The sequence below is a fragment of the Cynocephalus volans genome, chromosome 7 (assembly GCF_027409185.1).
Source record: "Cynocephalus volans isolate mCynVol1 chromosome 7, mCynVol1.pri, whole genome shotgun sequence".
NCBI lineage: Eukaryota > Metazoa > Chordata > Mammalia > Dermoptera > Cynocephalidae > Cynocephalus > Cynocephalus volans.
In genome coordinates, this window is record NC_084466.1 from 142,498,924 (window position 1) to 142,525,871 (window position 26,948).

Here is a 26,948-nt window from a genome sequence, read left to right on the forward strand (position 1 = left end):
ACATGTTTTTTGCAGATAAGGAAACAAGTCATTAAAGGGCCTGTGGAATGTCCTAGGCATATCACTTTAAGAGCCTCCCACAATCATGACCCTTCTCTGAAGGAAGGAGAAACCAAAATTCTCTTATACCTGATCACTACACTTCATCCAACTCGAACTTGACTCTCATCTCAGCTAATTAGACCAGGGATTGGTCCATTCACAGGCTGGTCAGCAACCATCGAAGTAGCTAGCCAGGTGAAAGAGATCCGCTGGTGAAGTAGACCAATCAGATCCTCTCCTGGGGTTAGACCAGGTATGTACAAACAGACTCAGCAGGAAGATTAGGCAGAATGTCTGATCTGGCATAAGGAGAGGATGCAGCAGGCTTGAGCCAAGATTTGCTCTTTCTGGACCAAAGTCCCTGCCAGCCCTGACAACCACTGACACTCTCAGCACAGAATCCCAAATTCTTCTCTATGCTCCACTCCCCCAAGTCTGCAGCCCAGCACCCCTAGGCCTAAGGCTTGCCTGCCTGAGACCTGACCACACTGCAATGTGTGAAGTCTTTACATTTAACCTGCTCCCATTATCTCTACAGGGCCTGCTCTTGAGAGTTCAGCGCTGCAGGACAGGAAACATTAAATGGGCCCCTTGTGTTCTTTCTTTGATGTGTTTTCCCACATAGTGCCATCAAAGAAACCACCACCCTGTCTGAAGTTCTTCTGCTGGACCAGAGCCCAGGAGGTGGCTGCTGGTGAACACTTCTAATGCAGCTGCGATTGGCAGGCATAAGTTTGCAATGTTTCCAAAGGAAGCAGAGAAGGGGGTACTAGGTGATAGAAAAGAAGGGGCAGAGAACCTCACTGCAAAAAGTGTTTCCTGGTCAATAAAGCAAAAAAAGGTGGGGGGGGTTGGGGCAAACTCAGCTTTCTATAACCCACATTAACCATTTCAATCCTTGATATGAACAATTAAGATTATTTTCAATCTTATGAAAGGTACCTTTAATCACTCAAATACCCAATTTTCCAACTAGGTTGATGCCTTGAAGCCCTTCCTTATAGAAAATCTACTGCCACCATTGTGTATAAACCAGTTTTTCCAGCTAAATCACTGGATTAACTAAACAGAGCCCCTACACAGGCTCGGGAATACTCTGTGACCCCGTCCTTGCCTGCACCATCATAGAGGCTGGTATTCCACTGAGTTTTGGGGGATGAGTGGATTCAAGGATTGTGTGGCATGTCCGAGGGCTGTTTGTTCTATCTCCCTGCCAAAGATGGAGGCCTGTGTGACCAAACCTAAAGGTTTTCAGGGAGTAAGATACCTAACAACTCCCAGAATGAGATCAGGAAAGAAGCCATGCTTTAACACCCAGAATCAATGTTTCTGAGCACAGCCTTCTATAAGGCTTATCCATAGAGTGTTAGGACATTCTGGGACACACTGTATACTATCAGGTTGTTTCTAGACAATTCTCTATCTGAGGCTTTGAACCCAGGCCAAGGCCTGTACTTTTTATCCGTTAGGGAATCAGTTAACAAATATTTACTGAGAACTTATGGAAGGTTTTCAGGCTATGAACTGGTAAGTTCAGAGTTGTCTTTTAAGAAGATTGATCTGTCAATAATTTGCCTTGTCAATAATAGGCCTGGACATGAAGATGAGCAGTTTGAGGTTATTACAGCAGTTCAGTTAGGACTTGTGAGGACTGGATAATAATTGTAACTGGGAAAATAGAAAACAATGGAATAGTGTAAGAAACCAAGTTAATAAACAAAGTGTGGTGGCTGTAGAACCAGACAACCATGGGCCAAATTCAAGCACCAGCACTTACCCCAGCAAGTGACTTAATCTTGCTAAGTTTCAGTTTCTTTATCTGCAAAATAAGAATAATAAAGCCCACTCTCAGATCGATTGATCAATCGATCGATCGATAGATAGATAGATCGATAGATCGATAGATAGATAGGCAGACAGATACAATTTTCCAAGAAGTAGTAATATGTATTGATCTGCTATCTGTTCACAAAACCCATCTCCTCTTCTTACTGGGCAGATGGTTCAAGTTAGATGTCACCATGTGATTGAGTTCTAGCCAAAGAACTATGAGTGGAATTGATATGTGCCATTTTCATGCCAGATCTTTTCAGATTCCATTGAAGATCCTCCATACCCTTTCTATCTGCTGGCTCAATAAAGAGATCCAAGGAGAACTGAGACATGAGGCACAAGCATCTGAAGTCCCCAGGTGACTATGGCAAGATCACCTACCAATTAAGACACCTGTTTGCAACTTCACGTGTGTGAGAAATAAATTTCTATCAAATTAAGCCACTAAGATTTGGGGTTCTATATCTATCTATCTATCTATCCATTCTTGCCCAGAACCTGACATACTAATCCCTCAGTAAATGATTCTTAAGACATTTTTTTAGTGTGCTGAGAAATATAAAGTCATATAAGTTCTCTGCTTAATTAAGAAGACAAGACATATATACAGAGCAGCCTTATACATGACATAGACAACAGAAGTTCAAAAAAGTTCAAAGTCCCCAGAGGTGGGGGGATTTGAGATGACTTTACCTAGCAGGTATCCTTTAGCTTGTCTTCAAAGAATGGGTATAAATTGTCTGGATAATGGAGACACCATTCATTCATGAACATTAAAAACATCAACAAGAAATCCCCTATCATCCAGTATTCACCCCTATCATTTGTAGAATACTTTGGCTCTTTTTCAATATTTCTCTTTTGCTCATGTCTTCTGCCAATGGTTTGCAATGTGGTTTGGTCCCTGGTTTTCAAGCAATGGCCTTCAACCATCTGCAATCTTCTGAAATCACCTGAAATTTCTTCTATTTTCAGAAGTCCTGGCCCATAAAAGGAAGGACATCTAGCTTCAGAATTTTTGATATCCTACCCTTTAAGTCTATCACAGCCCTGGGTCTGTGTCCTCGAGAAAATGGCTGGTAAATGAGACTATAATGACGTATTATATTGCTCCAGCATTTTGCCATGTTCTTTGCAGCTATTGATCAATTAATCCATTTTAATTACCCTTTCCCTCTAATTAAGCCTCCAGGCTATACAAGTAAAGAACTTCATTTCAGAAATCAAAAGGCTGATCTATTCACCAGAAGGATTTTGTATTTTAATCATTAATGTGAAGAAAGTTTGCAAAATAAACTTACTGCTCATATTTCCCTCTACATAATGATAATTCTATCTAGTGAATTATAATGTCATGAAGAATTCTATGATTTATAATTTGCTTTTGCTTTCAATAATCAAAACTATTGCCCTTTAGTCATTAAAAACAGTTGGAGTGCCTATTTTTATATGAATAGCAGGAACTACCTTTGTAACTTCCCAAGTTTTCAACTTTCCCAAAATGCTTAACACAGGCCTTGCAATTCTGCAGTATCAGAAATGCACGACATAGACACTGACATTGGAAATAGACTTTAAAGTATCACACATCATTCTACTTGTTTATTAAACAAATGAGACCCATATATGCAGGGTCAGGGAGAACAGAAAAATGGAATTACTCAGAATTTGGTATATGCGATCATTTAAAACTCATTTAATCACAGTGTTGAGCATGTATTTTACAGGGAAAGTGTTGATGGAGCTGCAGGATTTTGAAGACCCTCTCACCCATCACTGTAAGATGCAATTAGGTTCTTGGAGCACAGACAAACATTGACAGGTGCATGCAGTACGGTGATACGGAAATTCCTTTGATGCAATGTGGAAATGGCCTTTTCTTCAGAAACTCTTCAACAAGGATGCATAAAGGAACTGTAGTAATCAAAACTAGTACTGTTAAGGAGTATTGACTGCAAAGAGATGGCTGACGAAAAAGCAGAGAGAGATTCAGAAGGAATCTGTCTGGGTCTCCTTATGTTAACTGGCCAAAATCTAATTGACTTCACAAAGAAATTCAGTAGAGGCTAGTATTAAAGGTAGGTGTGTTGCAATTTGAAAAGTACTTTGGCTTCTTCCAAAGAACAACTTCATGTTCATTCATTCAGCAAATCATTTGCTAAATCCACTATATGCTAGGTACTGTGTTGGAAGCTAAAGTTGTTTTGTGTGGGGTTTTTTGCTTTTTTTTTTTTTTTTTTTCCGCAGTTGGTCAGTATGAGGATCCGAACCCTTGACCTTGGTCTTTGTCTTCATCTTACAAGGCTGTGCTCTAACCAACTGAGCTAACTGGCCAGCCAGAAGCTAAAGATTTAATGCTGGACAAAAGCCCAGATCTAATCCTTGCTTTGATGGATCTTTCAGTCTAGTACAGGAAATTTTATGCAGAAAAGTCACAGCTATCACAGCTATGATAAATGCTATAAAGAAGTGTGAGGAGTTATAAGGGCAGACCTCTCAACCCTAGAGGCAGGGCAGTTGCTTACACTAGGGATGATGAATGGGTTTCAATTTATATGCTAATTCCAATTGATTAGTAGTGTCTGTCTGGAGCTCAGTGTTGAGAATGCTTCTGAGGTCATGTGAGAGGTCTGAGTGGAAGAGTGTCTTGATTAGTGATGTCTGGCATGGATGTAGGAAGGGGGACTGGCAACATGTGTGCCATAGATTAGGTGTGCCTGGTATCCAAGTAGAGCACGTAGGCATTTGAAAACAAAGCAAAGAGAAATGCAGTTAAGATTGCATAGTCATCTAGTGGTAATATAAAAGATGATTATACAGGTTCTTTTCTTCTGCTCCTTCTTCCTTCTACCTATCTCTGGCTACCTGAGGACCAGCATAACCTCTACAATAAATTGTCACAGACAGGAAGCAAAATGAAACTCACCCAATGTCCGGCATGATTACAAAGATATCCAACTTGGTTAGACTTTGGCAGGGCATGAGGAAGAAGCCAGGAGTAGCTCATAGGGTGAGAGAATGGCTTCCCATGAAGTTCCTAGGGAGAAAAAGCAGTCAACCAAAGCAGACATGAGCCCTGAAGAGTTAGTATGTTAGTTCTAGTTGCTACAGATCCATGGGACAATAATTCAGACCTTAAATTAATCTATAATCAAAGTGCTACTAATCTGCCAAAAAGAGAAAGAAAACTGAGAATAGCATTAGCCAAAAAAGATGGATATTCTCACAGTATGGAAGGTCAAGCAAGAGGAAATGTACTTCGATTCAAATAGGAAAAATTGCTTGGGTGTCTGGAAAACCCAATACTGAAAAGAGATTTACAAAAAAATGTGTGTGAGGGTTGGTGAATGTAGTCTTCACCCTGCATCAGAGCCTCCCTAAGTGCCACGCCCCCACCTAGAATACTCTGCCCCTACATACACATGCACTCATGCACACATGCATGCATCCCATTGTCACCTTTCCCAACCTTCAGGCCCTATCTTAAGTCTCTCTTGAGACTCAATGAAATTTCCTGGACCAGGCTGTCTAAAGTAGATGCTTCTTCTCTGCCCCATTATGTTTTATTCCTAAAGGTTATTTGTGTCCTTCCTCAATATCCTTACAATTTCCTCAAGTAGAAGACATAGATATAGACATAGGTATAGATATAAAGAGAGATTTAATTACTGCCTGGTAATAACAGACACTCATTACATAGTTGGTGAAAGAATGAATGGGTAAATGAGACAGAATACAGAAATGACTCCCTGGGAAGTTTCAAGAACAGAATAAATTATTTGCCCTTGGATGCTTTAGACAGGTAATGAGATCTCTAATCTTGATCTGAGGAGGAGCTATCTTTTATTATCCAGCTTTATGACTGCCAGTGGAGGTGAGGAAGGTGGAGAGGAGACAGGTAAGATAAGAGACCTGACAGTAGGTCCTACTCTTCTGAGGGAGAGAGCAAGCAAGTCATTGCTTAGAGATTAGCCAGATAAGAAAGACTCCCAAGATCTCCTAAAGGGCCAGTTTCTCTGCCTGGGGCAATGTGGTTCTTTGAAGTTGGTGGCTGCAGTGTCAGGGCATCTTGCTCTGAATTTCTGATGCACTATCAGCAGAAGATCTTTTTCTCCCTTATCCATTCTCCTTTATGAAGTGTATTTCCTATGCTTTCTCTGGAGAATTATTCTTTCCTGGGAGTGCTGTGAGGTTAGAGCCATTGAAGCCTGGATGGGACTCCCACTCATTTGCAAATTGGCACAGGGTTCCCTACAAAGTAAAAAATGGCTTGATTCAGAGCTTAAAGGAAACAATAGAGTCCATTTAACACATTCAACATTTAATGAACTCAAAGCAGTGTGCTTGAAAAATAAGATAATCAAGCAACTTTTTAAAGTTTAATGAATGCTTATTAGCTTTATTTTTAAAGTACCATTTGTTACCTCAGTAAGAGTATACTGGTGGTGTTTATCACATGACTTATCACCTATATGGTTTCTGAGCTATGAATGAAAATGTTGATTGGAATTTTGCAGATGGCAACACTTTTGTGTCTGGGCCAGCTTCCACAAATCCTCAGAGCCTTCAAATGGAACCTTCTATTACTTGGCAAATAACAAAAGAAAGATACAGGACGGACAAGCTCATCTTTCTGATGAGTCTGCCATAAAACCCTCTTTACTGGGCTCTTTCAAATTCCTGGGACTGTTAAGATCTACCAAGCAGTTTTTATTTGTGTGTTTGAAGAAATCACAACGGTCTCAGTGGGAGACTTTGCTTTGGATTCCATTCCCAGTGGTGCCCCTCTCACTCCCTCTTCATCTCAGGAAAAGAGAGGAGTGTTGGAAAGCAGAGAAGAGGTGGATAGGGCAGGGCATCGGAATGGTGAGTAATGACCAGAAAAAACAGGAGCCTCTGGCCTTTTATCAGAGCACGTATCAAATACTGGTTGGCCCAAGTACATTTTGTCCCATTCTGTTTCTTATGCAAATTAAACATCTAGAGACCAGCCTGCCACAGAAGTTGCATCCACTTCCCCAACTTCATTCAGCTTGCCCTTGAAAGGAGTATCATGTACCTGATTGTTCGCTGGATCCTCGCTCCAAGAAACTGTAGGCAAGATCTCTTTCTCTGTCCCAGAATCTTATCGTTATCAAACTTCTCCAGAAATCAAAAGCACCTGCTCTTCTGTTGAGGTGGGCTTCTAAAGAGAAAAATGTTACCATTAGAAAACATCCAGAGTTCAAATGGGAACACTATTGACACAACCTTCCAGCCTGAGGATACCAACTTCAGACAAATGCACTTTATGGCAGCAAATCTTTGTTGTGTGCTTACTGTATGCCGGGCACTGTGCTAAGCAATTTACGTGATTATTTCATTATGTCCTTGCAACAACCACAGGAGATAGAAAGCCCCATTTAACAGATTTGGGAAATGAAGGCTTGCAAAGGTCAAATTACTTGCCCAAGATCGCACAATTGGAAATGTGACAGAGCCATGACTTCTAATTCCATAACCTGTGTTCTTAGTTACACGTGATGTAAGTCAGCACTGACAACAATAATGTATGCTATTTAGTGGTGACTGACTCCGAATAAGCTCTTCTTTCAGATTTCTTAAGTAGAACTAAGCATAGAAATGAAGGCTTTCCTAGTGCCTTGCTCTGATAGAGGCAAATAAGCCATGTCCATGCTAACAGATATATATCTCACTTAATATTCTGAGTAACACTATGTCATAGATATTCTCAGGTCCTTTCAGGAGAGGAGAAAATTAAGGCTCAGAGAACCTAAGTAAGCTGCCCAAGCACACACAGCTATAGTGACCAAGGTGGGCTTTAGATTCCAGGCAGACTGCAGAGTCCAATTGCTCAGTCTTCCCCTACAGCACCTTGCTGCCTCTGGCCAGCATCCACAGACGTTTGCACTGACAGACAGACAGACAAGGCATTCATTTCCACTGCAACCCTCTCCATGAGTGAACTCTGCCCTTCTAGGTCAAAGATAAAGTGATACTGTTGATCTGCCTGGGCCAAAGTTGGCTGAAAAGAATTTGAAGATGTGTGAAAGAATCCTTTTTAAATGGGAACACGTATCCCAACCCCTGCAGAAGGGGAATACTGAAATGTCTGTGATGAATAATCATTTATGTCAGATCAAAGGCCCATTCCTCATGCCCTTGGGCTGTTCTAGGCTTTGATGACTTGGCTTGGCTTGTTACTTCCTCTGTCAAGCATTCTAATCCTGCCTTTCCCTCCTCTCCATCCCACATTTCCAGTACAGATTCCCATCACTCTGTGCCCTGCCCTCCCCCTGATTCCTCAGGGAAAGATATGACCTTTGAACCACCCGTGTCTTCCCAGGGCTTAGCCAAGTGACTGGTGAACCAAAGGGGCTCAATAAATGTTTAATAAAAAAGAGGGAAGAAGAAACACAGAGAGTCAGAGCCAAGTCCTAGGAAAGAGAAACTCAGAGAATTCACACATACTTGTGAGATCTTTTTTCTGCTCAGGAATAAACTGTGGAGAACAGTATAAATGTGCTAATGTTTCCAGGCCACACTAAACTCAGTCCCAGTGCTAAAAAGCTAATACGTCCCCTCCTCCTTTCTTCTTCAGTCCATTTGGTCTTTATTCATAGAACACATTGCATACGTGTTGTACAATATAGATGTGCTTCAGTTACACGAAACATAAATCTACAATGAGACGCATTGTGATACTTCTAAGAAAAAGAAAAGCAACTCATAGGACACATCCATGTTACCAAATATGGTTGGTTGTCTTTTCATGTAATCTACTTAATTATCTACCACTTTACAGTTTACAAGAGCCTTCACATCATAGTTCTTCTACCCTGGGAGGTCAGCCCAGGGCTACAGCCTCCATTTTACAGAGAAGGAAACTGAGTCATAGAAAATTTTAATGGCTTGCCATATGGCTATTTCATTAATTCTTTGACACCGTCATTGTAAAACATACCATCAACTTAATAATAGGTTTTAAGGAAATAAGGGAAGTCTGCCATATTATATAAACATATTGCTTAAAAAACACATCCAATGTTTCTGAAACACTAAATTATGCTTGTCCCAGTAATACAGCTAGAACCTTCACAGAAGCAGCATTTTTTCTGTTGTTTTCAGTGGGATCTTGTTGGGTGACTAAGGATTGAATTATGAGAGCCTTTCGAACGTCCTTCCTACAATGTCATTGCTCTGGGAGACTTATAAAGCCCTAGGAGCCTAGAAAATGTGCAATTAAAAGTTGTATTCCAGGATAAAATTCTAGATGTCAGAGTTTATTTTTTAAAATCAGAGGGAAAAAAAAAAAACCTTTCAAATGTTCGCATCAACACAAACAACCTATTTTTGTTTGAGTTTCAGGTACAACAATACTGAACTTAAGTTTCCTTAAGTTCAAAGTTTAGTCCACCCACATATAAAAATAAGAAAGCACGACATAAAAGAAAGAAAATTGTCACCTGGAGCTGTGCAGAAACAGTTTGCCTTCCATCAGTTATTTTTTTGTACAGTGGGAAAAAATCCAACTTTTTATTCTAATCATGGTTGAAGTGGTTAAAAAAAAAAAAGTGTTTCCAACTCTATGAAGTAAAAGAAATTAGACTCAGCGGTAACTGAGCTTCCCATCGGATTATTGTGCAAGTATCTTTTTTATTCCCCCTGCAGTGGATAATGCACGCTCATTGTGATTTATCTGGAGCTGGTTTCTTTTACAGTCTCGGGCTATATAAGGTCGAGCTAGGACTGGGGCTGGAGATTTGGGGAGCAACCGAGAGGCAGATCCCACAGCCCAGAGAGAATGAAACAGTCGTGGACATAAGCAACCGCTCTGGTCATTGACGTTCCCAGTGGTATGAGCCGCTCTTCTGGCCTCTCAGCACTAACAAAGAACAATTAGGAACAGGAGACGGTATCGTCAATTTCCCTTGGAAATTTCCGCCACGACTGGGTGGGCTGCTTTGTTCTTAACCATGATTTTAACTTTCCGCTTATGATTCTGACCTAGAATGATCGAGGTGCTGGAAGGACCATAAACGTTTGGCCAGCTGGTTCCGCCACCTGGAGAAGACCAGGTTCTGAGAAACAATGGGATTGAGGGCCGTCGTCCTGCTGGCCGTCTTCGCCGAAGCCGCTGCGAGATCGTGCACTCCAAACAAAGCAGGTACGCCCTGGTGCCAGGCCATTTTCCTGGAAAGGAAAGTTTCCTGGAGCTTCCCTTTGCAATGAACAGATCTCTGTGCTCACCTTGTTATGAAAACGCCATAACGTAGCCAAACAGAAGCATGTAAGCCCCCCAGTGCCAAGCTGACTTTTCCCACAAGAAGCAAAAATGCATTACATAAACTTAGACATTTTTCAAAATTAGAGAATGGTCTCTCTCTATCTATATACCTATATCTTTATCTAAAACATCTGCACATTTTTTTTGTTTGACTACTGAATTTCAGTCCTGTGCTACACATCAATATTTCACCATATTGTGCATGAAATGGACATTTTTAAATTTTAAGTCATGTGCTCATTTTCATGGGGATTTATATGTATATAAAATACATCCAATCTGTGGTTTTACAGACATATTCCTTAAAATAAGGTTAAAGTTTAAAAGTGGACCCATTTAAAATACATATCAAGTATAGTGCATTTATTAAAAAAAAGTAGCAAAAACTATAAAAGTGGGACTTCAATGTCTGAAGTTTGAGGAAAACTTCATCGCTGCTGGTGAAAAACAGTGGGAAAAGTGTTTTTAACCAACTGCTTTGAATGTTCGGGTGCGGCTGGAATCCATCGTTCTCTATGTAGATTAATGTGATTACCACACTTGATTTCAAACCCTTTGTGCTCTTTCCAGATGTCATTCTCGTGTTTTGTTATCCTAAAACCATCATCACCAAAATCCCCGAGTGTCCCTATGGATGGGAACTACACCAACTGGCCCTCGGAGGGCTGTGTTACAATGGGGTCCAAGAAGGAGGTTACTACCAATTTGTAATCCCAGATTTATCACCTAAAAACAAGTCCTACTGTGGAACCCAGTCTGAGGTAAGACCAGGCCACGTAACGCAGAGTTGCTTAAGACAAGGCAACAGGGCCCAAGAATGATGTTTGCCGTCCATCCTAAAAGGATTCAGAATTTACCAATTTTCTTTTAAAGGTCAATCCTGACTCCCAAATTTTCTGGGATGTTGGTGTTTAAACTCCTCTTCTGCCTAGTTTCGATGACTCTTTTGGCTTGATGTTTATTCTCATTTGTTGCTGAAGCCAGGAGGCCACCTTCTGTGAGTAAAACAAAGAGCATTCCCCGCCTCCAGCCCACTTTGAGTTCTGAGCTTGTGCTCAGAAGCGGCCATGCTTCCTGGGTTGGATGGGCAGATGGGTGGGCCATCCTCTGCCTAAGACTTTGAAGTGGTGATAAAGTGCATTTGGAAGAGCATTTTAAAGGAGTGACTAACGTATATCACAGTTCTTAACTGGGTCTTGTGAAGTACCCAGGACAAGACATCAGAGAATTGAAAGGAACCACAGACATCCTCTTGCCAAGTATCCTTACATGACGGAGAAGAAATCTGAGCTCTCCCTAGTGCAGGGCCACAGAACCCATAGGGTTGTAGTCGTGAGGGAGGCTCGGTCTCCTGACCCACCTGCTGAAGTCCAGCATTCCTAATGCCTTGAGTGTCAGAAGACTGTATTTCTTTGGGGCTCAGAAGCTTCCAGGGCCACTTCCTCTGTCTCTTCCTAAAGGTATAACAAAGATTTAGTGATTTAGTGGGAAGAGTCATGGGCATGATTAACAAAACCTCATGTTTTTGAGTATATCCTGGTAAGGCAAACCAGAAACCATCTGTGTGGTCTCAGGTCAGGCACTTCTTAAGTGGATGTTCAAGATCCCTTTCAGCTCTAATATTCTGTGATTTTAGAGTCCAATAAGTCAAAAGAAAGGTTCTCAAAAAGAGTGCTTATGGTTGGAAGAAGGAATGAGCAAAGAACGAGACAGTTATGTTCTAGAATTGGGAAATGGGCAAAGGCATTCACTTAGGAAACTTGGACAAGGGAAATGGGTAAAAAGTTGTGTTAGAAAATAGAGATTCTCAAGCCAGTTTTTTTTTGGTCAGAAGCCCAATTGCTATGTGGATTTTTTTAAACATACAACATCAACCTAAATTATTTTAAACAATCTTAGTTGAACGGACTCGAGGACTCTTTCTGAAAATGATCGGCTCACCCACAGATAAAAGAGTGCGTGCTACTATCAATGACAGACACTCATGTCTCCCCATTGGGCTTTTTTCTAAGCTGACTTTATCCATTTTCCCAGAACCCTCGTTCCCGTCGTGGGAGCCTGGGGCCACCCTGACCGCCTTCTTCCTTTCTCCAGTACAAGCCACCCATCTACCACTTCTACAGCCACATCGTTTCCAACGACAGCACGGTGATCGTGAAAAACCAGCCTGTCAACTACTCCTTCTCCTGCACCTACCACTCCACCTACCTGGTAAACCAGGCTGCCTTTGACCAGAGGTAAGTTGCTCTGAGGAGTGGAGGGCTGGCTGCCTTGCGTGTGCGCTGCAGTCCCTGTCAATCAGGCATGTTTCAGTCCTTATGCAAAATTCTCTCCCCTTTTCAGAGTGGCCACCGTTCACGTGAAGAACGGGAGCACAGGCACATTTGAAAGCCAGTTGTCTCTCAACTTCTACACTGTAAGTGGTCTCCAGGTTCCCTTTACTGCCCTTTGGGCTTTCCAAGAGATGATGGGATGCTTGCTCGGGATTTACTCTTCCCCAAGCTCTATGAAGAGCCCTGTCTTGATTTCAAGCCGAGATGTAAGTTTGGATTAGATTTAAACATCTTTAAAGACTAGATGCAGCAGTAAGTCAGATTCATAGAGTGGATAGATGAGCTGAAAGGTGCCACAAGGGTATACTGCCAACCTTTTTATTTTGCCATTAAGCAAACTGAGATAAGGTCAGTAGTAAAATGGCCAATGTCTGACTCTCAATCAAGATTAGTTTCCACTATGACCCACTCCAGAGATTCATATTTAGGATCTAGCTCTTGTTAAAACATCTGGCACAGAGTATTGAGCTTCCTGCCTGGGACAGAACTAAGGAGAAGGGTTGGGGCTGGCCTCTGCTGCCTAGTTCTTTGTTCTCCAAAGGCTTTCACTTAGTGGGTTTCTTCCTTGTCTAATTTTGGCACACTGCCTATGTTGACATCAACGTTAAAGGCACACTTAGTTTCTCTCAAAATAAAGTGCTCCAGAGAAACTAAATATGCAGTGGCCATATGCTAATAAAATGCTCCAGAGAAACTAAATATGCAGCTGCCCTGCTGTTCAGAAGGGGTGCTTTGTTTTATAAACCTGCAGCTTCCAGGGAGGACACACGCACACAGAGACACTGGCCCAGCTGGCTAGAGGAAGATGCAGACAGAAATACAAACTTTTACATAGAACATTAAAACTGGACAACATCCCTAGAAGACAACATGTCTGACCCATTCATTTCACAAAGGAAAAAGCTATCCTTCCTGGAACTCCACTAACTCTGAATTTGCTGTCCCTGGTATCTGGAAGCTGGTGACCCTGCTGAACTCAGAAGGTGCAAGCTGGAAGGGATCTTAAAATAACCTAGTTTATTTTGTAGATGAGGATCTGAAGCCCAGAGGGAGGGAGGAAGTGCTTTTCCCAAGATCCCACAGGTAGTTCAGAGCCGTGCCCAGACTAGAACACAGATCTAGCGTCACATGGTCACTTCACTTACTGTCAAGGGAATGAAACTTAAGTTTCAGGACCCCTCACTTGCACAGGCCTCTTTCAAGTCCCTGTGTCTAATTTGGTACTCAAAATTCTGATTCTGTTTATTAAAGAGAGCTTCAAGGTCCCACAAAATTGACGTCTGTCCCTGGCCACACACCACTAGTGGTTAAATCTTGAGAAAAAAAATCTCACCCAGCCCCTTGACCTATAATTAGGGGCCACCAGGGTAATGAAAAGATGGCGAGAGTACATCACTGTAGTCACTGATGAAGGCTGTCCAGAGAGGAAAACAGGCTTCCAGGCAGTGACAACAGTCTGGGGGACTTTCTGATCACAGGCTGCCTTTACTACTGAGTCCCTGTCCTGAAGTGAATAATTGTTATTTTAACCAGATAAAATTATAGATATGAGCCTATGACGGTTTTACAACAGTTGGCAATGGAGTGACACCAGGATTGTCAAAAATCATCACCCACCATCAGCCATGTTGGACTGAGTTTCAGACATAAACATCAAATCTCAGAACTAGAAGGAGCTTATTCTCTTTAAAAAAAAAATTAAGAGGCATGTCCTCAGTAGCACCCTGGCCATCCTCTGGGCTGGACAGACAGACAAACTCCTCGAACTATTAAAGAAACATGGCTAAGCTCTCTCCCCACTGAAGCTCACCAAGGCTCCTCCAGGACAAATGGACCTCAGCCAAGAGGGGCCCACTGTTCGGAGGCTTTGGAACAGTTAACATTCCCACTGTGGGCTTCGTTTCCTGTGCCTGATCCATGCGGCTGGTATTTTCTTCTCCTTTTGCTTTGAGAGCATTCTTGTGTGTTTCTGAAGCAACAAGTGCTCCATGCATATATTTCCATCAAATTACCAGAAACAGAGCTGTGCCCTAGATAGCACAATGAAGTCAAAGCGCTGCTAATTGCTTAGGCTTCTGAGAGCTCCGAGTGCTGGGCTCCGAGAGCTCCAGTTTTACTCAGCATGCTTCCTCTCATTTCTCTCCATCCCCCTTCCACTCACTCTTGCCAAGGGTCCATGGTTGCTATTCCTAGTGAGAAGTTATTTTGATTCCCAGTTCAAAATAAAGGCAGATAGTCAGCTTATAAAAGTGGCCCAGTGCTACAGTTGAGAAAATGGACCTTGCCATCAGACCACTGGTTTGAAGCCGGGTTCCACCATTTACTAGTTGTGTGACCTTGGGCAAGTTAGTTAACCTCTGTGGGCCTCCATCTCTGCATTTGTTAAATTGAGGTAATAATAGCCCTTATCTCATAGGTTTGTTATGAGAATTAAGTGAAATAATCTTTAAGAAGAATTACCACAGTGCCTGGCACAAGTTACATGCCCAAGGAAGTAGCCATTCTCATGATTAGAGACTTTGGCCCTGTTCTAAGTGGAAGCTCTGAGGACTTCTAGTATTGTTACCTTTATAGGGTTGAACATCATTGTTGGTATGGGATTAGATTAATTTTTTTCCAGTCAAAACAGTCCTGACCATTCCTTTTAGGTAGAGAGAAATGAAAAAGCTTGAGATGGAACTAATGCAAGTAACAGAGGCCAAAATCACAGACTCCCAGAGTGAGAACAAAACTCAGAGGTGATCAACTTTGACCTTCCACCCAAAGCCCAAAACCCTTCTGCAAGGTTGCTGAGGGATGCCCTCCCTACCTCTTACAAAGATGATGGTGAGTTGGGCCTTCCCAGTGGAGATCAGCATATGAAATATGACATCCTGAACTCCTGCCCATTTGTCCTTATTCTGTCTTCTGAAATAATGTCATGTAATTATGCTGCTGACAGTTCTTCAAATTCTCAATATCTTTCATCTTCCCCAAGATAAACATCTTTTCACTATTGGTGGTTCATTCGCCATCCTAATCACTCTTCTCCTGAGTGTGATCCAGGCCGCCAGTTCCCCTATTAAAAAATGGAGCCCAGAATTGAAATGTTATTCTAGACCTTGTTGGCCAATGCAAGGCACAGTGGATCAGAGGTGACCTTCTAGGTTCTGGAAGACTCTAGGAACATGTTCTAGGATAATAACATTGGGGCAGTTTTCTTTCACCACTATCTCACATTGAGCTTGTGAGCAAAGACAACTCCTAGATTTTTCCACATGGACCGTTATTAAACCAGGTGTATCTATCCTTGACTTGTGCCACTAGCTAGTTGTGACTCAACGTTTTGGTCTAGTGAAGAGACTGGATAACATGATTTTTCAAGGTGGCCTTCTATTCTGTTTGATGAATGAATAGTTTATATTGTATTTCTATGTTTCCAGGGATGCCAAAATGAACTTTCCAGATTTTGTATGTATGTATGTATGTATGTATGTATGTATGTATGTATGTATAGTGAAGGTATCTGGAAATAGGTCCCTAACTTTCATGTAGGGGAAAATCATGTTAAGAATTGCCTTAGCTGTTCGGTGAGAAGGTGGAAAACCCCATCAATAAAAGCATTCTGTTTCAGAAATGGAACTAATGATACAGGTTCTGTTCTCCACTTCATAACAGAGCCAGGTAGGTCCCTCTATGAGTAGAGGTATTATTCGAATATTCTGCTGGCTGGTCCCTGGGAGAAGGAGTTGGGAGAAGTACCTCTGGCAAGGTTGGGAACTCCATTGTGGTCCACAGGTTAGTTTCCATATTTGGAAATGGTTTCTTGAGATATAACAAATCTCAAAAAATAACAAGAAACGTTAAAAACTAAACATGCCACTTCCACCTGCATATTATATTAGTTCATCACCTACAATCAAGAATATTATTAGTTAATTATTACAACCATTTAAATGATGCAGGAAGGAAATGGGAGGAAAACAGCTGGCTTCTAGGTGACTGAGTCAGGGATTCCCGGCTGGACCTGCAGTCGGTAAAATAATGGAAGAGGCACCAGGAGATGAAAGCGATTCTGAGTCCTTTCAGCAAAGTCTCTGTGTGTTTGACCCTTACAGGCTAAAAGTCCACTTTAACTAGATATCCTCACTGAACATCACTTCCTCCTACCACTGTCTACCTATCGCAGTCCTACAAATCTCCAAGTGCATGAAACACAATCTTTTAAATAGTACTCTGGTCTAAGCTTTATCCGTTTATTACATAAAGCCACAAAGGTTACTCCCATTTTGCAGATGGAGAAACTGAAGTCCAGAAGACTGAATTGCCTGATTGTTCCAAGTTAGCAGTGGGAATTAGGGTTAGCCCAGGATCATTGCCCTTCTGCTATAATGCTTTTGTCTCTGGAGGCTAAATCCAGAGAATAGTTCAAGGTTGTTACTTGAGTTGAACAAACCCAAGACTCAGAGAATGGAGAAATCAGCTTTCTGGGGGTTGGAGGGGGGCAAACCAACTGGAAACACTGCTGTTGTTCTTAATGACCCATCCAGAACTGCCTGACGGATATGCAAGCAAACACCACATCTACCAGGCCAGTGACCACAACCTGCCAATCCTGTGCTCAAATCATGCTGATGGATGACTCCCCACTCCATTCAGAGCTGAAGCCCCAGGCTTCTCCAGCCCCCCATAGCATCTCACCTCTTTCCACCCCTCGCCACTCTCTACCAAGCTTTCCTCACTTACTCGAGCCACACTGGCCTCCTCGCTGTCCTGCCAACCACACCCTGGCCCCGGGAATGGCTGCACAGTCCCCTTCCTCACCTTCTGCGAGACTTGCTCAAATGTCACATCCTCAGTGAGGCCTCCCAAATCACTGTGTTTAAAATTGCAACCTGCCCTTCCTCACACTCCCAAGCTTCCTTATCCATGTTTTTATAGCTTTTCTATATAATATACTGGATCCTATTGCAACATACTATATAACGTACTTATTGTCTGTCTGTCTCCCCTGCTAGAATGTCAGATCACTGGAGACAGATATCTTTGCTTGTTCACCAATAGATCTCAAACTATAGAAAATCCTGACATAGAGACTATCCCAGTATAGCAAAAGGTGCCCAACATATAGTGGGTGGTCAGTAAGTTGTGGCGGTTATTGCTGTTGTGGTTAATTGTATCGGGAATCAGATCATAAAGTTTCCAACCCAGGCTGAAATCTGCTCAGGCAAAAAGTAGAGGTGAACAAGGGCAGAGAGAGGCTGTGTGTGTTCCGTCCCTGTGTCCTTGAGTGATTCAATAAAACACAATGCGTCAACATCCCTGGATTCCATTATTTTTGTGAGCCAAATCTCATTGGCATAGATGAGACATACAGTGTTTATCTCCCCACGACCAGCAAATCTAGGTGACGTCCTTGCCCTTTCTAAGATGGCCTCAGAATCCTAGAAGGTACAACTTTTCTGGTCTTAAGGGGTCTCTGTGGTCTCACATGCTCATGCCTTTGGGTTGATTGCTCATCCCCACCTCATCCCAATTCATCTGTTCCCGCCGTACCCAACTGCTCTGCCTTAGAGGTCATAATGCCCAGTGTCAATTTCCTTTCAAAGAATGCCAAGTTCACCACCAAGAAAGAAGCCCCCTTTGTCCTGGAGACATCCGAAATTGGTTCAGATCTGTTTGCAGGAGTAGAAGCCAAAGGGTTAAGCATTAGGTAAGTCCATTTTCTCTATGCTTATATTTTTAAATACAAAGAAAATAAAAGAAAAAAAAAGACTAGCCAAGACATTTGTTAATCACCAGGCATTTCTATGCGTAAGACTCTCTGGCTCAAGGTGATGCTGTTTTGTTTTATTTCCAGATTTAAAGTGGTCTTGAACAGCTGTTGGGCCACACCTTCAGCTGATTTCATGTATCCCTTGCAGTGGCAGCTGATCAACAAAGGGTAGGTACCACTCTCCACAGCCAGGGCTGAGCCCCAGAGCCAGGTGTATCTGGGCTTCTTCGCTCTGGCTTGGAATAGCCTAGAGGAGGAGTGTTACATCAGAGACATCCTGATGTACTTATAGGCTACGAACAAATACTAGGAAACATTCCACAGTGCTTTCCAGGTACCAGGTACTGTTCTGAGAGCTTTACCATACATTAACTCACTACCATTTCCATTTTACTGAAGAGAAAACTGAGGCACAGGAGAGAATAAATAAGTTCCCATAGTGTGTGTGTTTATGGGGAAATGGACAGGCTAAGTTCCAATCCAATCAGTCTGACACCAGAACCATGGTGAGGACTACATTAGACAATCCATATGAAAAGCTTACCAGATAGTACCTTGTCAATATCCAATCACTTTAAAGAAAATCATTGTTTGTATTATTCATTCAGTAGATAATGGGGAATTCTTAAAATTCTGAGTAGAGGACTGAAGCATTGGAATTGCGCCATAGAAAGCAATTCTGGATGTCATGCACAGGGTGGTTTAGAAACAGTGCATGGGAGGTGGAAGGATCAGATCAGAGGCCCCGCAGCTACTGAGGCAAAGGTGACGAGGCCTGAACTGAAGTTGTAGCTCCCAAGTGAACGGAAAGAAGGTCATAAGAGGAAGGGAGAACTTCTACAGGAGTGAGAAAAATTTAGAAACTAATTGGATATGGGGTGGAGGGAAGGACAGGACAAGAAGTGGGAGGAGTATGTGACAGAAAAAGCTTTGTGTTGTCGGATCTGTGTACTGTGATGAGGAGCCTTGCTGGAGCTACTTAGCAGGCTGTTGGAGGAGGGGATTTCTGGATAAGGGCATATGGATTCTCCCTGAGTTCAGGGATGGACGTATTAAGCTTGAGATGACAATTGTCCAGAAATACTTAGAATTGTAACCTTGAACAGAGGCGAGATTGAGCTAAACTAGAGATGTGAGCGTCATTGATGCAATTAACTGTAAACAAAAGAGTAGGCCTTTCCCCAAACAAAGCAGACCACTGTGCCTGTGTTCTCATCAGAACCCATCAGGCTAAGTAAACACAGGGGCCAGGGACAGAGATAATTAGATAAAAAGGTGAAGCTACTTTGGACCTTGAAGTATTTTTATTTAACAAACAGTACAGTTCTTACAACATACCAGACGTTGTTCTAGGTAGGTGCTTTACAAATATTATTTTATTTAAATTTTATTAAACCTCCTAAAATGTTAGTCATAGAATAATCACTATTTTATAGATGAGAAAACTGAAGCACAGACAGGTCCAGAAACTTGCCCAAGGTCTAGTGCTAGTACAGGGAAGATCTGGGGTTCACGTGCAGGCAGCATTACCTCCTGGACACGTGGGTAGGACAGGCTGGCAGAGCCACACCTAAACGACCCAGCCAAGATGGGAGTTTAATTCAGGTGCTCACTGCACATCTGTCAAGTGATTTGATTCATTTAGGTTCTGCTGATAATGGTGCAATCAAATGATTTCACGGATTCTGAAATAAGTTATTGATCTACAGGGACCTGAAATTACCATCGGAAACTGGAAACCTCTCTTAGGCAATGGCCACACAGGGCAAAGGCTTCTTCCATCCATGGAATCATCTCCCTGCAAATAGTTCTCATGCTGTGGCTCCCACCTGAGAGATGTGTAATGTGGCAGAAAAAGAAATGCCTGTGGTTGGGGGGTAATCTGTAACAAGGGGTCCTCAAACTCTAGGGTACACACGAGTTACCTAGGGTGCCTGTTATACAGGCAGGCACACTGCAAACCAAATCAAAAGGTCGCTGAGTGAATCCAGACCTGCATTTTAGAACAGCCAAATTTTAGAAGCCCTGATCCATGTCTACATTCTGCCTAGTTGACACGGCACTTTGAGGTTGGAGATGCACGCACAATGACCAGTGCCAAAGGGCAGAATTAGAACATCCACTCCCACAACTTCCCAAATATTTTTTGTTCACACTGGGCCCTTTTGTAGGAAAAACCAGTTTTCAAGAGTTCTTGGAGAGATTACAGTAGATATATGATCAACAATTTTCCTGCACATGAGTGCACTTAAAACAGCACACTCATCTCAAAGGCTGATCTGATGTGGTGAAGGAGACTCGTGGAGCCATGGCGTGAAAACCTCTCAATGGGCTTCCACCATCTGGAGGGAGCTGTCATGGAGGGGCAGGTGCCAAGGCATCTAGGCCCACCCACCATCTGCCTCCTTCCCACCATCTGACTAAGCTCTGCTTAAGTTATTTTGTGCTGGCTGACACCACACCTAGGCACTCCAGCTGCAAAGAGCTATTTAAAGGACTCATGTCTTGAGTTCATACAAGGATCTTGGGTTTATTGACCAAATGATCCTGCAATAGTCTCATTTCATAACTTGGAAAATGGCCACAGCTCAGAAGACACCACAAACACAAGTAGCTTCTGACCCCAAGTCCAGGTCCAAAGGCACAGCTTTCACTCCTGTTTACTCACCAACTCTCCAAATTGACATTCCTTAGGTCCCATTCCTCTCCTTTGGTAAAGGTATATTTACATAGTGTCCTTCCAGTCACTTTTGTCTGTGCTTATATTAACAATATGACTGCATTTTTACAAAGGTAATTATATATGTCTAGTTGAAAGAATATAACATAAATTCAAATTTCCAATGGCCAAACCTCATAATCCACACATAGGGATGGGTCGAGTATGACCAACCTGTGCTGTGGCAATGCCCAGCACCATTGTCTCTCTTGTGTTACCCTGGGGGTCTGTACATAAAAAAGCTTTCTCAGTCCTGAGAAAGCTTTTATCTCTTGAGGGATTTCACTTTGTTAGGACAGACATGTGACTCGCCATGCATGTGGCTTCTCATAAGTCACTGCCATCCTGTTGTACCTTGTCTGTAGAATGGGGCAATCATACATCTCATAGCTCCTTAACTTGACTTCATAGTTGTGAGGATCGAGTGGGGTGCCACCAAAGTGCTGTGGAAGGGGGAAAGCACTGTGTGAGAATCCAGGGCAGTGTGTCTCTGTGCAGATTTGCCTCCAAAGCCCTTGCTAGAGCTCAATGAAGTGGTGTTTCGCTCTCCCTTTCTCCATGTCCCGCAGCTGCCCCACAGATGAAACAGTCCTCGTGCATGAGAACGGGAAAGATCACAGGGCAACCTTCCAATTCAATGCCTTCCGGTTCCAGAACATCCCCAAGTTGTCCAAGGTTTGGTTACACTGTGAGACGTTCATCTGTGACAGTGAGAAGCTCTCCTGCCCAGTGGTGAGCCGCCTCTCTCCAGAAGAAGAATGTTACCCAAAGGGATCGGGATTTGAGGAGCTGTATTTTGAGCTGGGAGATCATAACCAGGCCAGTGTAGTTGTGTGCTGATGGCATTCTGGAGGAAGGTCACTGGCTGTAGGGGCAGACGCTCCAGGCCCTGCCGGCCCTGCCACTGACACCCTGCACCATCTGGTATGTCACTTAACCCACCAGGGCCCAGGTTTCTCATCTTTCAACAGAGTGGTGACAAGTAATGATGGCCCTTCCCTTTTTAGATAGCGACATCAGGTAAAATGACAATAATAACAGGCATGGAAATACTTCGAAAAAGTGCAAGGGAAATTCAGGGTCTACGTGGCAGTGACAGGTTTTGGACATAACTCAAAAGGTGGGTATTTTTAGCTTTGAGTCTGCCTGTGACACTTCAGAGAGGTGCTGCAGAAATTGCTGACACAGGCCGAGGCTGGTTTGACTGTGTGAGAGGAAGGCCCAGCAACCTGTGCTGTGGCAAGCCATCCAGTGACTGTGTGGCTCACTCAAGTTTGAGAACCACTGCCCTAGAGACCTAAAAGTGCTGAAGTCCAAACTGTTATCTCTGGTCTATTTGGACTAAACTAGAGACTTCAGTGTTTCCAGAGGCGACCTGCCCACATAGCCTATAGTAATGGACAGAAATGAGATCAGAATCACTATCTCTATTGATTCATTTGACTGGAAAATGGTCATTTATGAGCACAAACAGAAAAAGGAAAAGGAGCCAGAGGGTGCAGGGATAGAGAAAAGATGAGAGAGACATTTTGCAGTTGATCAAAGGATGAGTATTGACACTGCATTAAAAAGAAGGAAGGAAGGAAGGAAGGAAGGAAGGAAGGAAGGAAGGAAGGAAGGAAGGAAGGAAGGAAGGAAGGAAGGAAGGAAGGAAGGAAGGAAGGAAGAGAAACCGGAACACATTTTGCAAGTAAGTGCCCACTCAGATCTCTGCGATGAGAATAACTGTAGTAAAAGCCTTATCCAAAGAAATGGTCCTTAACAAAAGAAATGGCATCAGTCCCTTCCACACCCAATGACCTCCTCCAGCAGGATTTCCTCCAGCTTGAAGAATTAAAAGTAAAGCTTCCTTCCTCTACTCAAGTCAGAGAAGGGATGAAAGACATCCTCCTGGGTTATTAAAAAACAAGTAACTAATGTCTGTTGACCAGGGAATTTTGACTCCACCCAGTTTGTGATTTTTTTCCCTAAACCTCTTTTCTTTCTCTCTTTTCTTTCCTTTGTTCATTCCTCTGTCCCCTCCTCCCGCTCCTCCCCCCTCCTTCCCCCTCCTGTCCCCTCCTCCCCTTCCTCCCCCTCCTGTCCCCTCCTCCCCCCTCCTGTCCCCTCCTCCCCTTCCTCCCCCTCCTGTCCCCTCCTCCCCCCTCCTGTCCCCTCCTCCCCTTCCTCCCCCTCCTGTCCCCTCCTCCCCCCTCCTGTCCCCTCCTCCCCTTCCTCCCCCTCCTGTCCCCTCCTCCCCCCTCCTGTCCCCTCTCCTCCTCTCTGCCTCCCAGACCTGCGACAAGCGGAAGCACGTGCTGCGGGCGCAGACAGGGGGCGTCCTGGTGGTGGAGCTGTCCTTGCGGAGTAAGCCTGTGTCCCCCACGGTTGAGTTCGCGCTGGGCTGCGGCCACAGGCACAGCGGGTTTGAGCATTTTGACTGAATTGCCAAACCAGGTGTGCCTGTGGGCACAACCTTCACCTGCTCCTGGAGTTTTCCAGCGGGGAGTAGGGGGCAGCTCGTGCCAAACTAAGGACTTGAGGTTTGTAAATTCAAGTGCCCCCTAGGAATTGGGGGGGGGGGGGCAGAGCTTCCAAACCGAGCACGCAGTGAACGATAATAGCAGAAAATGAAACGTCCTGGGAATGTCACGGGCAAGTCAACCAAACTCTGTGGAGCATCCAGCCGCGCTGGGCACCGGAGTTTCAGAAATAAGCAAGACCGGGAGCTGGCCCCTTGGCTCGCTTGGTTAAAGCGTGGTGCTGAGAACACCAAGTTCAAGAGTTCGGATCTCCTGCTAGCCAGAAGCAAAAAATAAAAATAGAAAAGAAAGAAAGAAGCGAGACCCACGGGGCCTTGTCCTCAAGGAATTTAGCGTCTAGCAGGGAGAAAAAATGTTAAACATCAAGGGAAAGAGAGATCACTCAGGAGGCTGGGGTGAGCAGGGTACTATGACACTATGTGGCAAGAGAATTCAGCCTAGTCCAGGGCTCATGGAGGACCTCTGCTGACAACTTTTAGGCATGACCTGAAGGATTGTGTGGCATGAAGAACAACAGCAAGACCTGTGGGAAGGAGGGGCTTGGGCAGCTCTACCTTAGAGTGAAGTCCCAGGCTGCAGCCAGATTTTGTGTGGCCTGCAAGCTAAGAATGGTTTTTACATTTTTATATGGTTCAAATGAAAAATCAAAAGAAGAACCATATTTCACGACACACGAAAATTATATGAAATTCAAATTTCAGTGTCTATAAAGCAAGTTGTATTAGCTGTGTGCAGGCTACAGCAGCAGCGTGGATCCGCGGCATAGAGACCATATGCAGGCAGAGCAGAGAGTATTCACTATCCGGTCCTTTCCAGAAAGTTTACCAAACCCTGCCTTACACAGCCGAAGGGAAAATAGTGTGAGACGATGCCATTGTAAAGCCTGATATAAACTTTGTACTAACATCCACGGGGGGCCTGATGTTTCAATCAGGAGAGGATACAATCAGGTGTGTGTTTTAGAAACAGCTCTGAGATTTCTTCCCTGATTTTTTTTTAAACCTTCTGCCTTCTCTCTCTTACTCACTACAGGCAGGGGATTTTCGAGTCTCTATAGCTTCTCAGGTAAGAAAAAAGACACCTCTGAGAAATGTCAAGGGGCAAGGTTTTAAAGGCAGATGTGTGTTTTCAAAGAAGCTTAACTTTGGCCCCAAGAAAACCTTTAAGGACCAAAAATTGCACTTTAAAGCACACCTGAGTGGGGCATAGGGGACAGAGGTAGAGAGGTCTCTCTCCAACCGGCCCCTGAGCTCTGAAGGGAGGAAGGAGCTGGGAGTAAACTGGATGAAGCCCCCAAGTCTCAGCAAGGCCTCACCACGTGGCTTTGCTTGGCTTCCTGCATTTGGAAAACATGATTTCCAATGATCTGTTCATTCAACAAATATTTGAGTCCCTGTTGTTATGGCTCTGCCCCTCATGAACTGAATGACCTTGGGAAATGATCTCACCCCTTTATACCCCAGTTTCCTCTGTAAAATTAGACTAATAACTGCCCCTATCATACACGGCTGTAGTATGGATTATTTAATCACAGCTAAGGGCACTCACTGAACAATGCCCAGCACATATCAAACATGCAGTAAGGCTCAACCATAATTATGGTGACTGTAGCAGGCCCTGTTCTAGGCATTGTGGCAGTGAGCAAGACAGGCAAGTCCCCTGTCCTTTCTAATACGTGTGAAATATGGGGGTGGGGGGTGTGCAGGGACATGATTTAGAGAGCAGCCAGGGAAGCCCCTTAGAGGAAGAAACATTTCAGCTAAGACCCAATATCTCACCTGCATCATGAGAAGGAGGCGACCATGCGAGGAGATGGGTAAGACAGTTCCATTTATTAATAAACTCACAGATGTAGACTTAGCTCTCATAATTACAGGAAAATCATGTAAATCAACTTTTTAAAACTTCAATGCTAGATTCTCATTTTGTAACAAAAGCCCTACAGTGAAATGTGCCATCACTGTATTGTTAAAGTTCAGATTCCTGTTGGTCAGAGGTCCATGACCTCGGTTTATCTATTGGGTTCTTCGTACTGATTAAAGTGAGCTACAGAACAAAATTGACTTGGCATAAAAGTGTGCAGAGTTGTAAGGAAACCTACTGACAAGCCCTGGGTTGACTCTTCTGTTGCGTCGTCCTTGGCCTTGCAGAACTGCTTCTGAGCACCTCTCCCACCCACTCTGCTTCACAGATGTCTTCTATCACCTCGTCGTGATGCTGGGGATTTATGCCGTGTTATAGGACGTAGCCAGGCAGCTGCAGATCCTCGACCCAAGGTCGTCCTCAGTGAATGACAAACTCACATTTATTGTGCTGCCAAAAAGAACAAACAGAAGACCACATTGTTGGGGAGCAGAGATTAGCACTTTGCCAAATCCGTGTTGCAATGATTTTTGTGAAGTCAGTGATCATTTTTCTTTGGTGTCTCAATTTCTCTTGCTACTTCCTGTGGCCCTGAAATTCCACAGTCCTTCTCCTGCCACTGTGGAAGGAGTCTCCATCCCCCATCCCGAAGTCAGGGCTGCAGTTTGAAAGTTATTCTGATTTTAAAAGATGAGCACACCCAGCCAAGTGCAGCTGAGCATTTTGAGGAGCATGTAGGGCATAAACACAAAGTCAGTGTTAAATACAGAATGCACAGGAATAGCCAACCTTGCCAAAAAGGGGCTTTGTCATTGAGGCTGTGTAATTCTACCTAAGGACCAGAAGAGCTGAGCCCCCAAGCAGAGGGTTCCAATCTTTCAAATGACAATGTGGGAATCAGAGTGGAATACGATGTTTCTGCTCAAATCTGAGTAATATAAAGGAAACAGATTCTTGAGAGCCCCTAATACTAACCTAATTTGTTTTTTATTATAGGGTTTTGTAAATATACATAAACATTATATAGGTGTAAACTTCTTATTTTTATAGCTGACTCATATTTCTGAAATCAAAAGCAAATTACAAGTTAAATAGTAATAAAACTACAAAAAGAATAAAACACATTAATTTAACATAATAATGTGGCATCACCTAAATGAAACTGCTGCTTGCCACATGCCTCCAGAGTAACCCATGACACAGGCTCTCTGAGCTTAGTGACCCAATCCTATCATATACCTTGTGATGGTCAATGCTCTATTTTTCACTACTTGCTCCAGTAAGAAATCTTCATTAGTGTGGAATGGTCTGACCTCATTTAAACTTTACTTAATCATTCAAGCCCAAATCTGTTTTTGTCTCATTAACTTATCACAATGGAACCATCATTAGAATGGAACAAATAAAAAAATCAGAAACACAAATGCAAATTCAGCCAATGCAATCACGTGGTAGCTCGTGCTCATAATGCGGCCCCCACAGTGATCCAGAAAATGCCAATATCTGTGATTTACATTGTCAACAAAATAACTGAATGAACCAATCCTGGTAGAGAATCAGCTGGAGTGTGGACAGGAAAAGCCAGAGTTCTGAG

General features: G+C 43.3%; 1 protein-coding gene across 1 annotated transcript; it reads left to right on the plus strand.

Annotated features, from left to right (window-relative positions):
- The first annotated feature begins 9,966 nt into the window (after positions 1-9,966).
- TECTB (tectorin beta) lies at positions 9,967-25,732 on the plus strand. Its single transcript, XM_063103549.1, has 10 exons — positions 9,967-10,042; positions 10,733-10,923; positions 12,257-12,399; positions 12,506-12,578; positions 18,084-18,187; positions 18,335-18,418; positions 21,539-21,701; positions 23,243-23,315; positions 24,524-24,556; positions 25,683-25,732. Exons 1-10 carry the CDS (start codon positions 9,967-9,969, stop codon positions 25,730-25,732), a joined length of 990 nt encoding a protein of 329 aa, XP_062959619.1.
- Positions 25,733-26,948: the final 1,216 nt, after the last annotated feature.